At 38.5% G+C, this 16,655-nt stretch overlaps 2 protein-coding genes across 2 annotated transcripts; one reads left to right on the forward strand and one right to left on the reverse strand.

The window, feature by feature from the left end:
* Positions 1 to 2,258: 2,258 nt before the first annotated feature.
* Positions 2,259 to 8,982, forward strand: LOC132627630 (uncharacterized). Its single transcript, XM_060343079.1, has 3 exons — positions 2,259 to 6,658; positions 6,759 to 7,469; positions 7,553 to 8,982. The coding sequence occupies exons 1-3, from the start codon at positions 2,929 to 2,931 to the stop codon at positions 8,776 to 8,778; spliced, it is 5,667 nt and encodes a 1,888-aa protein (XP_060199062.1). The 5' UTR covers positions 2,259 to 2,928; the 3' UTR covers positions 8,779 to 8,982.
* Positions 8,983 to 9,281: 299 nt separating this feature from the next.
* On the reverse strand, positions 9,282 to 15,165 carry LOC132627631 (uncharacterized). The gene is made up of 6 exons (XM_060343080.1): positions 14,852 to 15,165; positions 14,192 to 14,384; positions 12,858 to 12,944; positions 11,923 to 12,312; positions 11,030 to 11,171; positions 9,282 to 10,471 (listed from the first exon to the last, which is right to left on the reverse strand). Exons 1-6 carry the CDS (start codon positions 14,920 to 14,922, stop codon positions 9,489 to 9,491), a joined length of 1,866 nt encoding a protein of 621 aa, XP_060199063.1. The 5' UTR covers positions 14,923 to 15,165; the 3' UTR covers positions 9,282 to 9,488.
* Between the last annotated feature and the right edge of the window lie 1,490 nt (positions 15,166 to 16,655).

Genomic DNA, 16,655 nt, shown 5'->3' on the forward strand with positions numbered 1-16,655 from the left:
GAAATCATGTTTGTTTCTATTGTTCTTAAAATTATGTGGTATGGTGTTGTAAACCCGTGGTTCATCCCCTGGTTATATAACCATGAAAAGTCCAAATTTTTGTAACCACAGATTTGGTGATTTTTCCGTGGTTACGTATTCATTTCCCCATTATATCCCACCCTCCACCATCCACCCCACCCCCACCCTACCACTCACCCCCACCCTACCACGCACCCCGCACACCACCCTCGCGCTATCACCCACCCCTCCACCACCCACTACCCCTCTCCACCACCCACTACCCCTCACCACCACCCAACCCTACCCCCACAACCACTCACCCCCACCCTACCACCCACTACCCCCATGCTCATCCGACAACCACCCACTGCCCCTCACCACCACCTAAACCCACCCCTAACCTCATCCCACAACCACCCACCTCACACCACCCACCCCTCCACCACCCCCACTCACTCTCTACTTATTTTTTAAAGTTCCTCTTTTATTCGTTACTTGAGTTTTATTAATATATATAAACTAATTTCTAATTAAGAGTTAAAGGTGTTCTAGTAAACTCACAAGTTATTATACAGTACTATACAATCAAACCAAACAATACAAATGTTATTAAACCACAACAAACGATACAGTCTATCCAAACATTATGTTCATTAATACAGTACAATATAATACAACACCATACTGTACCATACCATATTGTACATTAATAAACCACATAATAATGTAATGTTTTCCCCACATCCAACAAATAAAAAAGTAAACAGATGTAGCCACGGTGACAAAAAAAATTTAAAGAATAGGAGAAAGTCAAACCATTACACCCCTCACCTTAAAAGACCAAAAAACAAAGAAAGAAAAAAGAAAAGAAGAAGAAGAAGAAGAGGGAAGGACATGCAAGCCATAATGTTAAACAACCTGGCAGATCCAGGAATTTTTTATTTTTATTTATTTATTTATTTGAATTGCCAATTGGTTAGTTAGTTAATGGGGCTCCTACACTTGTGCTTATATGTAAAATATCCAACACCCTTCTTTGACCCAGTATGTTTCCCATCCATTTTGCTCAACATCATGCACATTCTTCTGAAGTTTTTCCCCTCTCAAGAATACAGATTCCTAATAATCATATAGCCTTTTTTTTTTTTGTCTATGGTGGATCTCATCTCTTCTGCCAGATGGTGATAAGCAATGTGTTGTGACAACTTATGTGCAATGAAGAAAAATAAGTAGTTTTGTAGTGAGCCCAAAAAGGGAAAAAATGTTGCACAGAGCAGCAAGAAATGCATATTCATGGTGGTGGGCTAGCCATATTAGAACAAAACAGTCAAAATGGCTGGATCAAAACCTCCAAGGTCAGTTCTTTATTATCCATTTCTTCTTATGATGCAATCTTTATAACAGAATAACAAACATTTTGAGATTTTCAAACTTGTCAAATTCAATCACCGTGCCAAAAACAGGTTACTTATCAAGAAAATAACAGAATGTTGAACTAGTACTAGTGTCTTTTATTGTATAGGCACAATGCAGATGCTTGTAGTCCTAATGAGCCATGAAACAAAAAGCACTGGAATGTTGTCAGACTTACCTTGTTAGGCAAGTTAGTTTCCGGGATATCAAATAATGTTTGGTGTAATTAGTTACTACATGTAATTTAACCTGATGGTGCAAAAATATTATGTCTAGTGTACATAACCTAAACTCATTAACAAATATAGAGTTGGACAAGGCCTTGAGTTTAAGTTTAATTCCTAAGCTTAAACATCATTAGCTAATACAAAATACATTTAGCTTACTGTTTACCCCAGTTTTGAATAATCAATTAAATTTATGAGTAGGTATAGGATATGTGGTTAAGCCTCAATCTATTTGGTGGAAAAAGATGTGTATGGATATGGTATGAAGAAAATAATGATGATCAAAGATTCGCTATAGATTTATGTATCTATTGATATACGAGTATCACTTAATCGAACAAATTTAAGAGACGAACACAATGAATCCGGATCAAAATCTGATATTGAGAGATAGATTTGTATATATTTTCTAGTACAAAATGTTCTTGATATGAGGAAGCCAACCCCTCAAAAGTGAGGCAACGACCCCTATTTATAGTGTTGCCCCATGGGCTTCATACAACAAGTGTGTCTAAAAAATAAAGAAAACCTCTGAAAAGGAGTAGGTTGGATTAGGTTGGTCGTACGGTCTGACACCCGTACGGTTGGCAGTTAAACATGGCAGGACATTATCGACGCGTGGCAACCGCGTAACGGATCTCCCGGACCAACGGCCACGACCAAACGGACTAACGACCACGATCAAACGGACTAACGGCCACGACCAAACGGACTAACGGCCACGATCAAACGGACCAAATGACGATCTTCCCTCTCTTCCTTCGATCTCTGGTCTTACCGGTTTTTAACATATGTCCGATTTTTACCGTATACACTTACCACTATTTGTGATGGCAAAGGATTGTTCTTTGATCACTATAAAAGTATAACTCACAGTTGACATTCATTCCTTTCTTCTGTTGTCTTATAAATTCTAAAGTAGAGGGGCGGTCCATTATCCACTGAGTTTTGAGTTTCGAATCATGCACCATTGACCCTAGAGGATTTCTTGATTATCAAAAAAGAAAATGCCAAAGTGTTCTCATACATGTGTGACACTTTACTTAAACAGAGAGAAAGAAATGAAGTAAAAAGAAAGAACCTAACTACAGTTGGACCTCTTTATAGCAAACATCCTCTATAAACATTTCACTATAACATCCATGTTTTCTGTGTAACCGGTCTTTCATGTTATGTTAATTATAATATTCTCTATAACGACATTTCGTATAGCAGCCAAAAATTATCGGAACAAACGACACTATTAGAGAGAGGTTTGACTGTATTTTGCCTGTTATTTGCAGATATGGAGGAGAAGGTTGAATACGTGCTCAAAATCATAGACGAGGAGGGGGAATCATTTGCAAGTCGGGCAGAGATGTATTACAGAAGAAGGCCTGAGATTTTGAACTTCGTGGAAGATTTTTTCCGGAGTTACAGAGCTTTGGCAGAGAGATTTGATCATTTATCCAAAGATCTTCAGACTGCTAACCGAACAATTGCAACTGTTTACCCCGAGAGAGTTCAACTCGCGATGGAAGATGAAGATGGAGAACAATTTCTTGCATCATTAGGACCTCCTAAGGAATCAAATGAGCCCTCCAAAACCTTACCAACTGCACCAAAGTTAAGTTTCCCAAAAGTTCCTTCCTTTGCCAAACGAAACGCCAAACCATCAAGGTTAATGTCAAAAAAAGGACTAATAAAATTCAATGTTGATGATGCAATTGCTGCTGCTCGTCCAAGTTCAGGTTTGAAAAAACCCGAGGCACTCAAGGAAATCGATAAGCTTCAGAAGGATATTTTGGCACTTCAGACTGAGAAGGAGTTCATCAAGAGCTCATACGAAAATGGGCTAGCGAGGTATTGGGGAATAGAAGAAAAGGTCACTGAGATGCAAGCAAAAGTTAGCAGCTTGCAAGATGAGTTTGGTATTGGCACGATGATCGAGGATGATGAAGCTCGGTCTTTGATGACAGCCACAGCCCTGAACTCTTGCCAAGATACGTTGGCTCAGTTGCAGGAAAAACAGAAGCAATCAGTGGAAGATGTCATAGCTGAGCATCAAAAGATTTTAGAGGTCCTTGGAAAATTTGAGACTCTAAAGGGAAAATTTGTCAGTAACCTGCCCCATCCACAAGTCCTCTCTGAAGTAAACAAGTCTTCAAATCCAGATTCGGAATTGAAGAAGTTGAATCCAGAGAAAGTGCATTCCAAAGATAAGGAGCTGGAAACTAATTCTGATACTTTCATGTCTGATCTGGCAGAGAAAGTTGATGAACTTGTTGATAAAGTCATAAATTTGGAAAGCGCACTTTCGTCCCAGAATGCTTATGTAAATAGATTAAGATCAGAGACAAATGAACTTCATTCACATCTGACAAAAGTGGAAGAGGAGAAGGGGAACTTGGTTGAAGATTCAGAGAGCATGAGCAAGAGGATAAGACAACTGGAGGAAGAACTTCTCAGAGTTCAGAATCTCAATGAAAGCATCAAACACAATGCCAATCAATGTAGTTTTGACGATATCTCTGAGAAATTGCACAACAAGAGGCAAGATGAAGACGTCAAAGATACTTTGTCTGCCAATAAAGTAATCGATTCAGGAGTCGATAAGGCAAAGCAGTTTCAAGCTCATGAAGCAATCATACCTGGAGAAAATGTGATAGGTAGCTCCAAAGATATTTTAGGTATCTCCCGAGGTGTTAGTAGTAAGGAAGGTCTGAAGAAAAAAGTAGAACAGGAGGGTCGTCTTGAAGTTGACCAGCAAAACTTTGTCGAAAGCCACTCGAACAACGATAGTCAAGATGGAATGACGGGTGGCACTTTAGAAGCTGACCAGGGCATTTCGGGTGTCGATAAGGCCAAGCAGTTTCAGGTTCATGAAGCAATCATTTCTGGAACAAATGTTCTAGGTATCTCCAAAGGTGTTAGTAGTAACGAAGGTCTGAAGAAAGAAGTCTTGGAAGAACAGGAGGGTTGTCCTGAAGTTGACCAGAAAAACTTAGTTGAAAGCCACTCGAGCAACAATACTCAAGATGGACAGACAGGTGGCAATTTAAAAGCAAACCAGAGCACTTCTAGTGTTGATAAGGCCAAGCAGTTTCAGGTTCATGAAGCAATCGTTCCTGGAACAAATGTTCTAGGTATCTCCAAAGGTGTAAGTACTGAGGGAAGTCTGAAGAAAGAAGTCATACGAGAACACGAGGATTGTCCTGAAGTTGACCAGAAAAACTTTGTTGAAAGCCACTCGAAGGACGATACTCGAGATGGAAAGACGGTTGGCACTTTAGATGCTAACCAGGGCGTTTCTGGTGTCAATAAGGCAAAGCAGTTTCAGGTTCTTGAAGCAGTCATTCCTGGAGCAAGTGTTCTAGATATCTCCAAAGGCATAAGTAGTAAGGAAGATCTGAAGAAAGAAGTCTTGCAAGAACAGGAGGGTTGTCTTGAAGTTGACAAGAAAAACCTTGTCGGAAGCCCCTTCAGCAATGATACTCGAGATGGACAGGGGTCAGGGTTGACAGGCAAAGAGATGATGATGATGATGACCAATACTACCCCACATTTGGTGGCATCAGAAGGTGTACGTGTGAGGGGCCAGACAGATACATATGAAGACCAAGATCATCCTGGAAAAGCTGAATATACATATATGGACTCCAACTTAAGTAACAACTATAATAGTTTTCGATCTGAAGATTCTGCTACCAATCAGAAAAACTATTATGAAGGAACTGAATATGTCAAATCTTCTGGTTATGATGCAATGATCAAAAAACAAACTAGATCTGGAGAAGAAGCAAAGGAACAAGATATTTTGGATAACCTCGTACCATTTGAAGGTAAAGAAGAAAAGTTTCCAAAGGCCGATCTTCAGAATGACCAAGACAAGTTTATCAAAAGTACTGTGGAACATGCAGCGGATGTTAGGACAGAAAAAGGGTTTGACAAAAGTCAACATGGGCATGTTACAGATCATGGTTCAGCCACCAGAAGAAATGATGGAATGGTCGAGCTAAGGGGGACAAATGATAGTTCAAACAGAAGTTATTTTCCCGGTTCTGGAGCTGTCAATCAGAAAAAGGATACCAAAGGAAGTGAATGCATCAGATCTCCTGGTTATGATGCAATGATCTCAACGGAGATCAGAACGGGAGAGGAAGCAAAGAAAGGAGATATTTTGGATAACCTCATTCCCTTCAAAGGTGAAGCAGAAAAGCTTTCCGCATCCAACCTTCAGAATGACCATGACGACTTAACCAAAATTAGTCATGTTAAGGATGCAGGAGATGTTAAGATAGAAAAAGGGTTCGACAAAAGTCAACAAGTGCATGTTACTGATCATGGCTCACCAACCAAGAAAAATGTCGAGCAAAGGGGCCCCAATGATCTTGCAGACAGAAGGGACGATGTTCCCTGTTCTGTCGAAGATACAGAAGAAAAGCTTTACAAAACCAACCATCAGAATCACCTGAATGACTTTTTCCAAGAAGCTACATCAAGGGATTCTCCACATGTCAATATGGAGAGAGGATTTGATGAAAGCGAGAGATTTCGTACTTCAAGTGATGACTTGGTCACATACGTGAGGAAGGAAGAGCAAGCTAGGACAAAAGATACTGCAGACAAGAGTGATTATTTGCACATTGTTGAAGGTAAAGAGGAAAAGCTTTATAAAACCCACCAAAATTCTCTGTTGAGGGATTCCCCAGAGGTTAAGATGGAAATGAGGTCTGATGAAGTTGATCTACATGTTTCAGACAATGACTCTGCCATCAGAAAAGATATGAGAATGGAAGAGCAAGCTGGCACAAAAGTTAATGCAGAGAAGAGTGATCGTTTACACATCCCCGCTGAAGGTAAGGAAGGAAGTTTTCAGAAATCCAACCATCCAAATTACCAGTATGATCTCCTCGAAAATGTTCCTAAGGATGCTACCAACATCAAGAAGGAGAAGGCATTTCACGAAAGTGAACGCACACATATTTCAGATGATTCCTCAGCTATCAGAGAAGAGAGAACGGAGGCTCTAGCAGGTAAAGCTTAGATATTGCATGTATGACTGGTGATTTTCCATTTTTTGTCAAATGTAAAGTAGAAGTTTTCTTTACATTTCTGACATTACGAACTATGCAGTGAAGGATGCTCCACATGAAAGTCGGTTTATGCCTTCATCCTATGAACAGCAAGCAAGCAGAATTGACTTTGCAGACAAGTTTGCTTCTTCTACAAGCGAAGAGGGAAGAAATTCTTCCAACCAAGAAAGTTATTTCAATGATGTATTGCAGGTTAGTCCATCTGGAGCAACTCTAGATGGCACTCCAGAAAGGGGATCCAACGAAGTTGTTCATACAACGAATCCTTCTCAACATGATTCAACTTCCCTTGAAGACACGGAGATACAGCTTGAGAAACTGGAATATGATCCTTCCAATTCACAGAAGTACCTTAAAAATATCCAGATGAAAGGTAGAGAGAAGGTAGGAGATGATCATCATCTCAATATCGCGGTTGGATCTTCCACAGAAAACTTCTCCAAATTGAATGACAGCAAGCAATCAGACGATCTTTCAAGAAAGATGGATTTCAAGAATAAAATCAAGTCAGAGGAGCAAAACAACGAATTCTCTCACAAGTTCACTCAAGAAAAAACAGATGGTGGCTTTCTACAATCCAATTGGCATAACCAACTTGAAACTCATTCAGCAAAGGTCCAAGTGAAAGATATTCCGAGCCCCGTCCCAGATATTGAGCTAGAAGAATGGGAAAGTATTTTAGATAATCTTCCATCTGTCTTAAGTGATTATAAGAGAGATGACCTACACAAAGATGAGCTCCTAGATCAAGGTACCTCCGCTCTTAAGGTTTATGAAGATACTATCTCTCTTTGTCAACTTCTATATTAATTAAGCTAATGGCAGTGGTTGCAGGGAATGGTGAAGATTCAAGGAGGCAAGTGTTCAGGACAGTTCACAATGGGCTTTACATGGAACAACATGAATCTGAAACAGAGGATGACCAACCAAACTGGAGAGATCTGTTCCTAAACAGCCTGGATGATGACAGAGAGAAGATACTACTTGAGGAGTACACATCAGTTCTTAGAAATTTCAAGGGCGTGAAGATGAAGCTCAATGATGCGGAGAAGAAAAGGAGAGCGAGCCACTTCCAATATGTTGTCCAGATGAAAGTTCTAAAGAATGCTAATGCCTTGAAGGATGCACAGATTCTGTCCTTACAGCATAGATTGAACTCGCTTCAGTCAAAAGGCGTTGAAACAACAAACTTCAATGAAATGCCAAAGGAAGCAACCTCGCAAGCTGCTGAGGTTCAATCTCGACATTATGAAGAGAAAACATTGCCAGAGTTCTCAGATAAATCGCTTACACATTCCATTGCACCAGAAGACACAAGGATCTCAGTTATTAAGGAGGATAGCAGAGATATCGAAGTTACTGATGTCGATGAAACACACTCCTTCACCACTGTTGAAGAGAAAGTACGGATGGACATTGATGATCTGCTGGAGGAAAACATTGAGTTGTGGCTCAGATTTAGCACCTCATTTCATCAACTGCATAAGTTCCAAACTTCTGTTCAGGATCTACAAGCTGAAATAAACAAAGTGAAGGAAGACTGCAAGCAAGAAACAGGTCAACCACAGTCGCTACTATCAGGCATCCGCCCAATCTATAGGCATCTAAGAGAGATACAAGCTGAGTTGACATTGTGGTTGGACCATAATGCAGTGCTGAAAGATGACTTACAGAACAGGTTATCATCTCTTTCTAATATTCTCGACGTCATAACACGATTATCAAGGTCAGGGTCTAAAGAGAATGATCCAGTGCTGAATGCCTATCAAGCAGCAAAGTTTCAAGGTGAGATTTTAAACATGAAGCAGGAGAATAATAAGCTAGCAGGTGAACTCGAAGTAGGCTTTGAATGTATCCGGAAACTCCAAGACGAGATCCGGAGCACACTGTCAAACCTGGATGAAGAACTTGGGCTAAAAGACCAACCAACAAGGCCTCGATCCAGAATTCCCCTGCGGTCCTTCTTGTTCGGAGTAAAGTTGAAGAATAAGAGGCCGTCTTTATTTTCCTGTGTAAATCCAGCACTGCAGAAACAGTCCAGTGATTTAACAGCACCATGATAGATGCCCTTTTAACAGCAGTAGACAGATAGATGTCTCTTTTTCCCCCCCTTCTTTTCCTTCCCTTTTAGCTCTGTTGTAGGCAATTCTTACTAGTTGAAAATTTATTGGAGAAAAGGCGTGTTGCCTTTTATTAGAGTAGAACTCCAGATTTTATCATGCTTTCAACAATTTCTTTTTTCAAATTCACCAATTTCTGCAAACTCCACAACTCTTTCTTTTAGACCTGGTTTCACATATTGAATAACCGTACTTCAATTAATCTGAATATATAGATTTAGACAAGGTCCTATTGTTCTTATCTGCATCGAATTGCAGAAAAATGTTGATGTAGCAGTTTTTCTGATCCAATCTTGTTCATTGAATTTTTGGCTCAACATTTTGGGAACACCAAAGATATAGTCTAACCATAACCAAGTGTCTCAGCAACATATAACAGATACACTAAAACTACTTGCTAATAACAACAGCTGGAGATATTCAACCCTTGACAAGGGAACATATGAAAGAATTTTGAATTGTCACCTAATTATAAACAAGACTTTAGGAGAACATATTTACAAAGTTGAGGACGAAATGTAGCACAAAATAGCTGGTACGATTGGAAATTACATACATATCTGGTCCAGCCAGTGAATCTAGTTTACTCTTCCCCATCCTCAGTTCCCAAATGTGGCTTTACCTCAATGCCCTTTCTCAACTCTCTTTAATCACCTTCTTACAGTGTTTTTAACTGCCAATTCTATTTTAGTGTTCTCATTCTTATTGCTGAGAGTCTCTTGACTTGGGATTAGCTTTTCTTGAACATGAATTCTTGAAGCTTTACTCTCTCCTGCAAGCTCTTTCACTGAGACACCTAACACTGAAGTTTGACCTTCAACTTTCTCTGTCAACAAGTTGCCTGAACCAAAAGTTCGATCTTTTGGGACCTGCTGTTGTGGTGTATTCGCCAATGAAGCATCTCGAATAACTTCAGCTTTCTCACCCCTTAAATTAGGCCGCACAACAGTTTGATTTTCTTGGATACCGGCTGCTCTAGATGTAAGGGTACTGGGAGTCCCGGATGAAGCATTTGTTCTGGAAGGCAAAGCCAGTGTTGGTTTAGGTTGAACTGCAGGCGATGCAGATCTTAGAGAGTGCCCCTGCAAATGCTGAGTCCCAGACTGTGAGGCATTTGAGGGGCCCGGGGGACGGGACACCAGGCCAGTTCGAATGAAATGCACATTACTGGGCAAACCATTAGTGCTACCTGGCACAGACGATTTGACAGCTGGAGTTCCCCCAGGCATGATATGGACGACTTTTTTAGATTGTACAGCCTTTTGCAGCGAGGCAACAGCACTTGAAGAGGTAGCAATGCGGGAGCTTGCAGCCATAGCAGCAGCACTTGAAGGGGTAGCAATGCGGGAGCTTGCAGCCATAGGAGCAGCACTTGAAGGGGTAGCTACGCGGGAACTTGCAGCCATAGCAGCAGCACTTGAAGGGGTGGCTATGCGGGAGCTTGCAGCCATAGCAGCAGCTCTGGCGAATGGATCTGGGTTAACAATAGCAGGCTTTGGTAATGGATTTTTTGGGATTATAGGTTTTGACGGTACTAAATCTTGCTGATGCTTGGATTGTGGACCACCAGATGCAATATCAGCAGCAGTAAAACGTGAAGAGATACCAAGTCCACCGCCTGAATTTGGCCCACCTGAAACAATACCACAACCTAGCTTAAAATTAAAGCTTGCATGAATGGATGAAACAACTAAGAAACACAAAATTAATATCTCGGCATAATGCTGGAAAATAGAATGTATAAATATAGTATACTGGGAGTACACAGGATGTATACCCACTGTATATCTTTGTATATCTAGAGTATTGCTACTAAATTTTGAATCCCTAAATCTCCACTTAGCACAAAACTGTTGTTTCTAAAGGTGTATTTGGCTTGTAGACATTACTAATTGGACTTTGGATTGTCCAATATATGTTTTTTAGAATGGTAACATTGATTGTCCTGTTCTTCTTGGAAAGGAAAGTAAACAAACTCGGCAGACTAAGTACAGTGGACAGTGGACACCACTAGGATCATATCCCGTACATCTGCAAAGACCTAACCCTTGGTTTTCCATAGCACAACCTACCAGGCACCAGCATATCACAGGATTTTATATTTTAGCTAACCTCATTGTTATATTTTAAACAATGTATAAACAACCAGCAGACATAGAAATTATGGATGACATCCAGTTAAAAGAATTACCATTAGTGCTGATTGGACGAGCTGCTCTCAAATTATCCCCGAACGCCAGGGACATTGCATGACGAGCAGCAAGCTGAGCCTCCGACAGCTGTGAGTCATTTCCGACCAAGTTCCCATGTCGCTTTCTAATAATTGCCCACCTCTGCACAAAGATATATTCTCAAAGAAGATTTACATTGCAGATAATGGTAGAATATCTTACAACAGACAGAAATATTTTTACAAGTTCTGTTAACTGCTTTGTTAACATCTAAAGTTCCACAAATAAGCACTTCGACATCTCATTCATTTTTCAGCATTTGAACGCAGGAAACCTGAGAAACCCCATACATTCAAATCATACTAGAAAATGGTGGACTTCCAAGGTATAACTGTAACTACTTTTTTTCTGAAGGGATGGGGGACTTGGGACATGATACAACTAGCAGTATTCAGTTTCATTAAATGATGAGGGTATGACATGGAGAAACAGTATTTAGACGTTACTTCACCATAATTACTTGGCTCCATTACTGTTTACATCTAAACCAAAATAGTCAATAACATTCCCAACTAGATCCCCTTCACACACTTAAAGAAATTCATTACTACCAAAGAGGAATAGAGTGGAGGATAGAGATCCATTTAGCAAATTGCAACTGCAAGCAACCCAAAGATTAATGTTTGTTTAATTCCATGTTAAGGATTTATGTATATAATAAGAGACTGAATTTGTCCTCTATCAAAATTACTTTCATCAAACAAAGCAAATGAGAAAGGAAAAGTTCCCAAGCAATGCAGAAGAGCGCATACTTGTACTGACTCCCCGTTAAGGACAAGATAAAAAGAGTTTGCTTAACCAGCGTAAATATGACAGGAGAATATATAAATTATTAAGCATATACGAAATAAACCTGAGAGAGTTGTGAAGCTGTTCTGTCTCCCTTAAAATCCGCTTTCAATATATTTGCCCAATTTCCTTCACCACACTTTTGTACTGCAGCAATGAGTTCCATATCCTCTGCTGCCGACCAAGGTTTTCGTCTTCGCCGAGGAGGAAAGTTGCCACTAGCTGGTCCACTGGTGTCCAAAGTACTCTCAGAAGCCATGACAGAAGGAAGTGGCTGCTTTTCCACTAAAACCGGGACCGTAATTTTTGTCCCATAAGCTGAAATACCATGGAGTGAATTTTCTGCAGCAGTTCCAGATGTTTGTCCATTGGGTATGTTTATGGTTAATGGAGCTTCAACTGTATTTCCATTTGACATATTTGTATCACATGGAGCCCCAGAAGCAATTAATACCTGTGCAAGCCCAAAGCAACACAGACTGACTGTATGAAAAATGAAAGAAGCATACACGTCACCCTGAAAACCAGCGACTATTGCTAGTTATAGGTAGCATAGAGGATGGCAGCCTCGAATAGTCAAATAAAAGTGAGTGCAATGTTGCTTTTCGGAAGTACTACAGTGTTACGGAAGGAAATATCTCACTACAGGTAGCTAATGCCAAAAGTACATAAATATCCAATGAAAGCCACATACTAATTCCATTTCTCAACCATGCAAAATGAGCTTATCGAAAAGTATTTATCATCTACGAGGTGCATTTCCCAAACCTGGGGAATTATATCTAAGGTTCTTAACTCATTTATGTATTTCATCATATATACAATGGCTACTTTTTTGACCCTTGATATGTGAATGTAAAGCCATCAGAGTTCATTGACTTAAGAATTTTAGCAGTCATTGTCTAATTATTACAAGTTAAATTGAAGCTGTCCAGTTCTTAGGTTGACCAGAACCATAAAATGAAGCCGCTTTTAAAAAAAATTAGGTCCTGTGCTTACCTTCACACAGGCTGCTGCCTCCGCTGAAGCCTCACTGCTTACAGGAGGAAAAGCTTCCAATTCATATTCTAGATCGCTATCATCATCCTGCCATCCAAAAAAAAGGGGCATAAAATCATAAAATAAACAAATTCCCAATGCAAATTCAGAAAATATAAGGTGGATCAATCAACACAGCGACCAAAAGATAATTGGTATCGACCACCACATCAATTACAAGCTTACCAAGACATAGCACTTGAGAATATAAACCACTCAATGTTTTCAACATACATCACAATAAACACTAGACTCGATTCTAAAATATTTTCTGGTACCACTTATTGAGTAGACAATACTGAATTAGTAAGAAGATATCCCCTCAGGATCAGATAAATGAAGCTTATGCACAAAGTTGGCCCCAATTTATCCAGAAAACCTAATGATTTCCAGAGTTCCATTCCCAATTTGGAGAAGGGAAACAGACCACGGAAAAAGAGCATGTCTTCCATGCTACACTAACAAATACACAAGAATAATACGCATTTAACAGTATACAGAATTCAGAAGTCAAAATCGGAAAAGGGAGAAATACTAAGCTGGACGAAAATGCTCTTCTCAGCCCCTCTCACCATCTTCTCTCAAAGTTGAACAACATACAAGTGCAAATACCACCTTCACATCGTAAACTTAAAGGGGCGAAAAAAAATCTGCTCCATTAGATAATTTTTTTTTTTTGATAACCGTGATGTCCTGGTCAGCTTGCGTGCACCTCGACTAAATCTACGAGATACCTACTGCCTCCCACCAGCACCAGGTATCAAGTAACTTTGTCCACCAAGACTTGGACAAATGGGAAGAAATCACCTAGTATTTTTTTGCCTCCGCTGGGATTCGAACTTGAAATCTCAAGGCTCTCAACCCACTTCATTGACCACTAGGCCACACCCTTGGGTGCACTCCATTAGATAAATTTCACATTTCAATGTAACATGAAGGAATTTTTCCAAACTTGTAAAATTTTATAGAGAAATCACCAATTAATCAGATTGAGAAGAGGGGTCTGGCCACGAGGGTGGGTGGTTAGGAAGGTGGGGTTTACCAAATCAACAACAAAAACAACTACACCTCAATTCCAAGCTAATTGATATCACCATATGAACCCTAACTATCCATTTTGCTCTATAAAGGCCTCATAGGGGTTTGCTGAATCACAAAAGAAAAAAAACTGCAATAATCCAATTAAATTGTATATAGTCCCTTAATCATCACAGATAAAATTCCTCCCATAAACATCACACACACATATATAGTTGTAGAAGAAGTAAAGAACAATTTTTGCTAGTTGGACTGACCAGAGGTTGAGCATCATCATCCAAGTCATCTAGCAATCCCTTTCGATAAGCCAAATGGCGCCACAACATCTGGTACTCTCTAGCATTTGTAATCCCAGTTGTGGTCTTCCTCACCAATTCATTCCAATCGATTTTCACATCTTTAACTTGTTCCACCTCTTGCAACAGTGTCAACACTGTCATTGGTGTATACCTTCAAACCCCATTTACAAACATCAAATAAATATGTATAACTTATACATGCATGTGTGTGTAGAATAGTAAGCAAATCTCAAAGAATAAAAAAAAAACAAGAACCAACTTGAAAACAAAAACAAATGAGACACTTTTTTTTTTTTTTTTTAAATTATTTATTTTTCTAATGAGACCCTTTTTTGCAACTTCCTTTTTTCCACCATTTTCTTTAAATTATTGGCTTCTTTTCTCAAAATCTTTTCTCCAAGATTTTTGAAGGGTTTTAGGAGAGGGAGAAAAAAGAAAACCCCATTTGCAAACAACAAGTATCTAAGCATATATTCAACAAACAATACAAAAACACACACACACACAAAAACACTTGAAACATATACACATACATGTATGTGTAGAACAGTAAAAGCAAAACTGGAAGAAAAAAAAAATCAAGAACCAACTTGAAAACAGAAAAACAAAAAATGATACCTTTGTAAGAGAGTGGATATATCATCTTCACTAACAAAGACCCTTTTCTGCAACTTCCTTTTATCCACCATTTTTTTTTTTTTTTGAGTTCTTGAATTCTCTTTTCAAAACCCCACTTCAGTTTTTTTTTTCTCCACAATTTTTGAAGGGTTTTAGGAGAGAGAGAGAGAGAAAAGAAAAACTATTTTGAGTAAAGGGATGAAGGACCGTTGAAGAGCGTGGACACCACGAATACTCCTGTAAAGGTGGCTGCAATAACGGAGAGAAGAAAATAGAGAGAGAGAGAGAGAGAGAGAACTCAGTCAAAGTGAAATTTTCAGTTTTTCATCCTTCCAGAATCTTTATATTTATTGTGTTTGGGTAATGATATTTTTTAAAACCAAAAAAAGAATTACACTTTTTTGCTAATAGTGAAAATGCCTTAAATTACCAAAAAAATTAAAGAATATGATTTGGTGAACTCCAGATTCCATGGCAGATACCTTTATAACTACTAATATAACTTTTTTAAAGTTCTACTCCCTCCGTTTCAATTTATATGAACCCATTTGACTGGTCACGACATTTAAAAAAGAGGGAAAACTTTTAAAATTTATGGTTCAAAATAAGCCTTGAAAATTTATGTGACTGTAAATTATTCATAAAGTAAATTTGTTTTCAAATTAAGAAAGAAATCATTTATTTTAATACGGACTAAAAAAAATAAGAAATTGAAACAGAGGGAATATAATATTCCTTCTGCCAAAGAATACTATTGAAAATATGATTCGAGAGGCCCTCAAAGAAAGCGATTGGCAAAAACAAAAATGAAAAGAAAAAAAGAAGGTAATCAGAATTGTACTGACGCCGCAACAGCAAGAAACAACAAGAACAAGTCTTTGCAGTCTTTTAATTTCGTCTGCAAACTTTTTAATTAAAAAAATTCAGGAAATATATGTATATTTTTTTTTTGTTTAATCATTGACTTTTACAGACGAAAATCCTTGAGAATGCAATTAAAGATATTTATTCTTTAATAAGAAAAAAAAATACATGAAGAGAAATGGATTGATGGTAAAATAGAATCCTGATTGCGAACAGTGACGTGAATATTGATGATGAAGAAAGGAAATTTTTGGAAGAAATATCAAGAGAAATAAAAGATTTGATGATCTAATCAAATAATAGTACTATGATTCGAGAGAAAGTAACAATATCTATTCGGACACTAAAGTGGAAGTGTTTTGAACGAGAACAAATAATAAACGTCTTTAGTATGAACATTTTATTCTGTCTCCACTTATGAAAGACCAAGCCGAGACAATACTCATTGTGATGCGAAGAGCTTTACTTGATAAAATAGAAGAAACATGTATGACGTGTAAAATTTGAAAAAGTCCCATATGAATACTCTAAGAACAGACATTCAAGAATCGATACATGAAATTTTAATGAATTTGAAACAAATTATGTTGAAAGGTATTTTATCTGAAATTTCTCACGCGTCTATTTGTATCCTCTATTTGTATCAAGGATAGGAATAAACACAATTAGTTTTTTGAACGAGAAGTTAACAAAAAAAGAGAATGTTTTCGCATTATTTTGCTAAATGCTAACAAAACTATCTAACTCTACAGTGTGTTCGGTACGGAGTAAAACGTTTTTCTAGAAAATGTATTTTTGAAAAATAAATGAGTTTCTACTTGTTTTCTCATGTTCGGTTGGGTAGTGAAAAATAAGATAATTTCTTACTTATTTTCTCCTATTCTGTTGTTTGCTAGAAAACATTTTTTTGAAAATATCCACCAAGCCCCACCGCAACCCC

This window comes from Lycium barbarum, chromosome 2 (assembly GCF_019175385.1).
Source record: "Lycium barbarum isolate Lr01 chromosome 2, ASM1917538v2, whole genome shotgun sequence".
Taxonomy (NCBI): Eukaryota; Viridiplantae; Streptophyta; class Magnoliopsida; order Solanales; family Solanaceae; genus Lycium; species Lycium barbarum.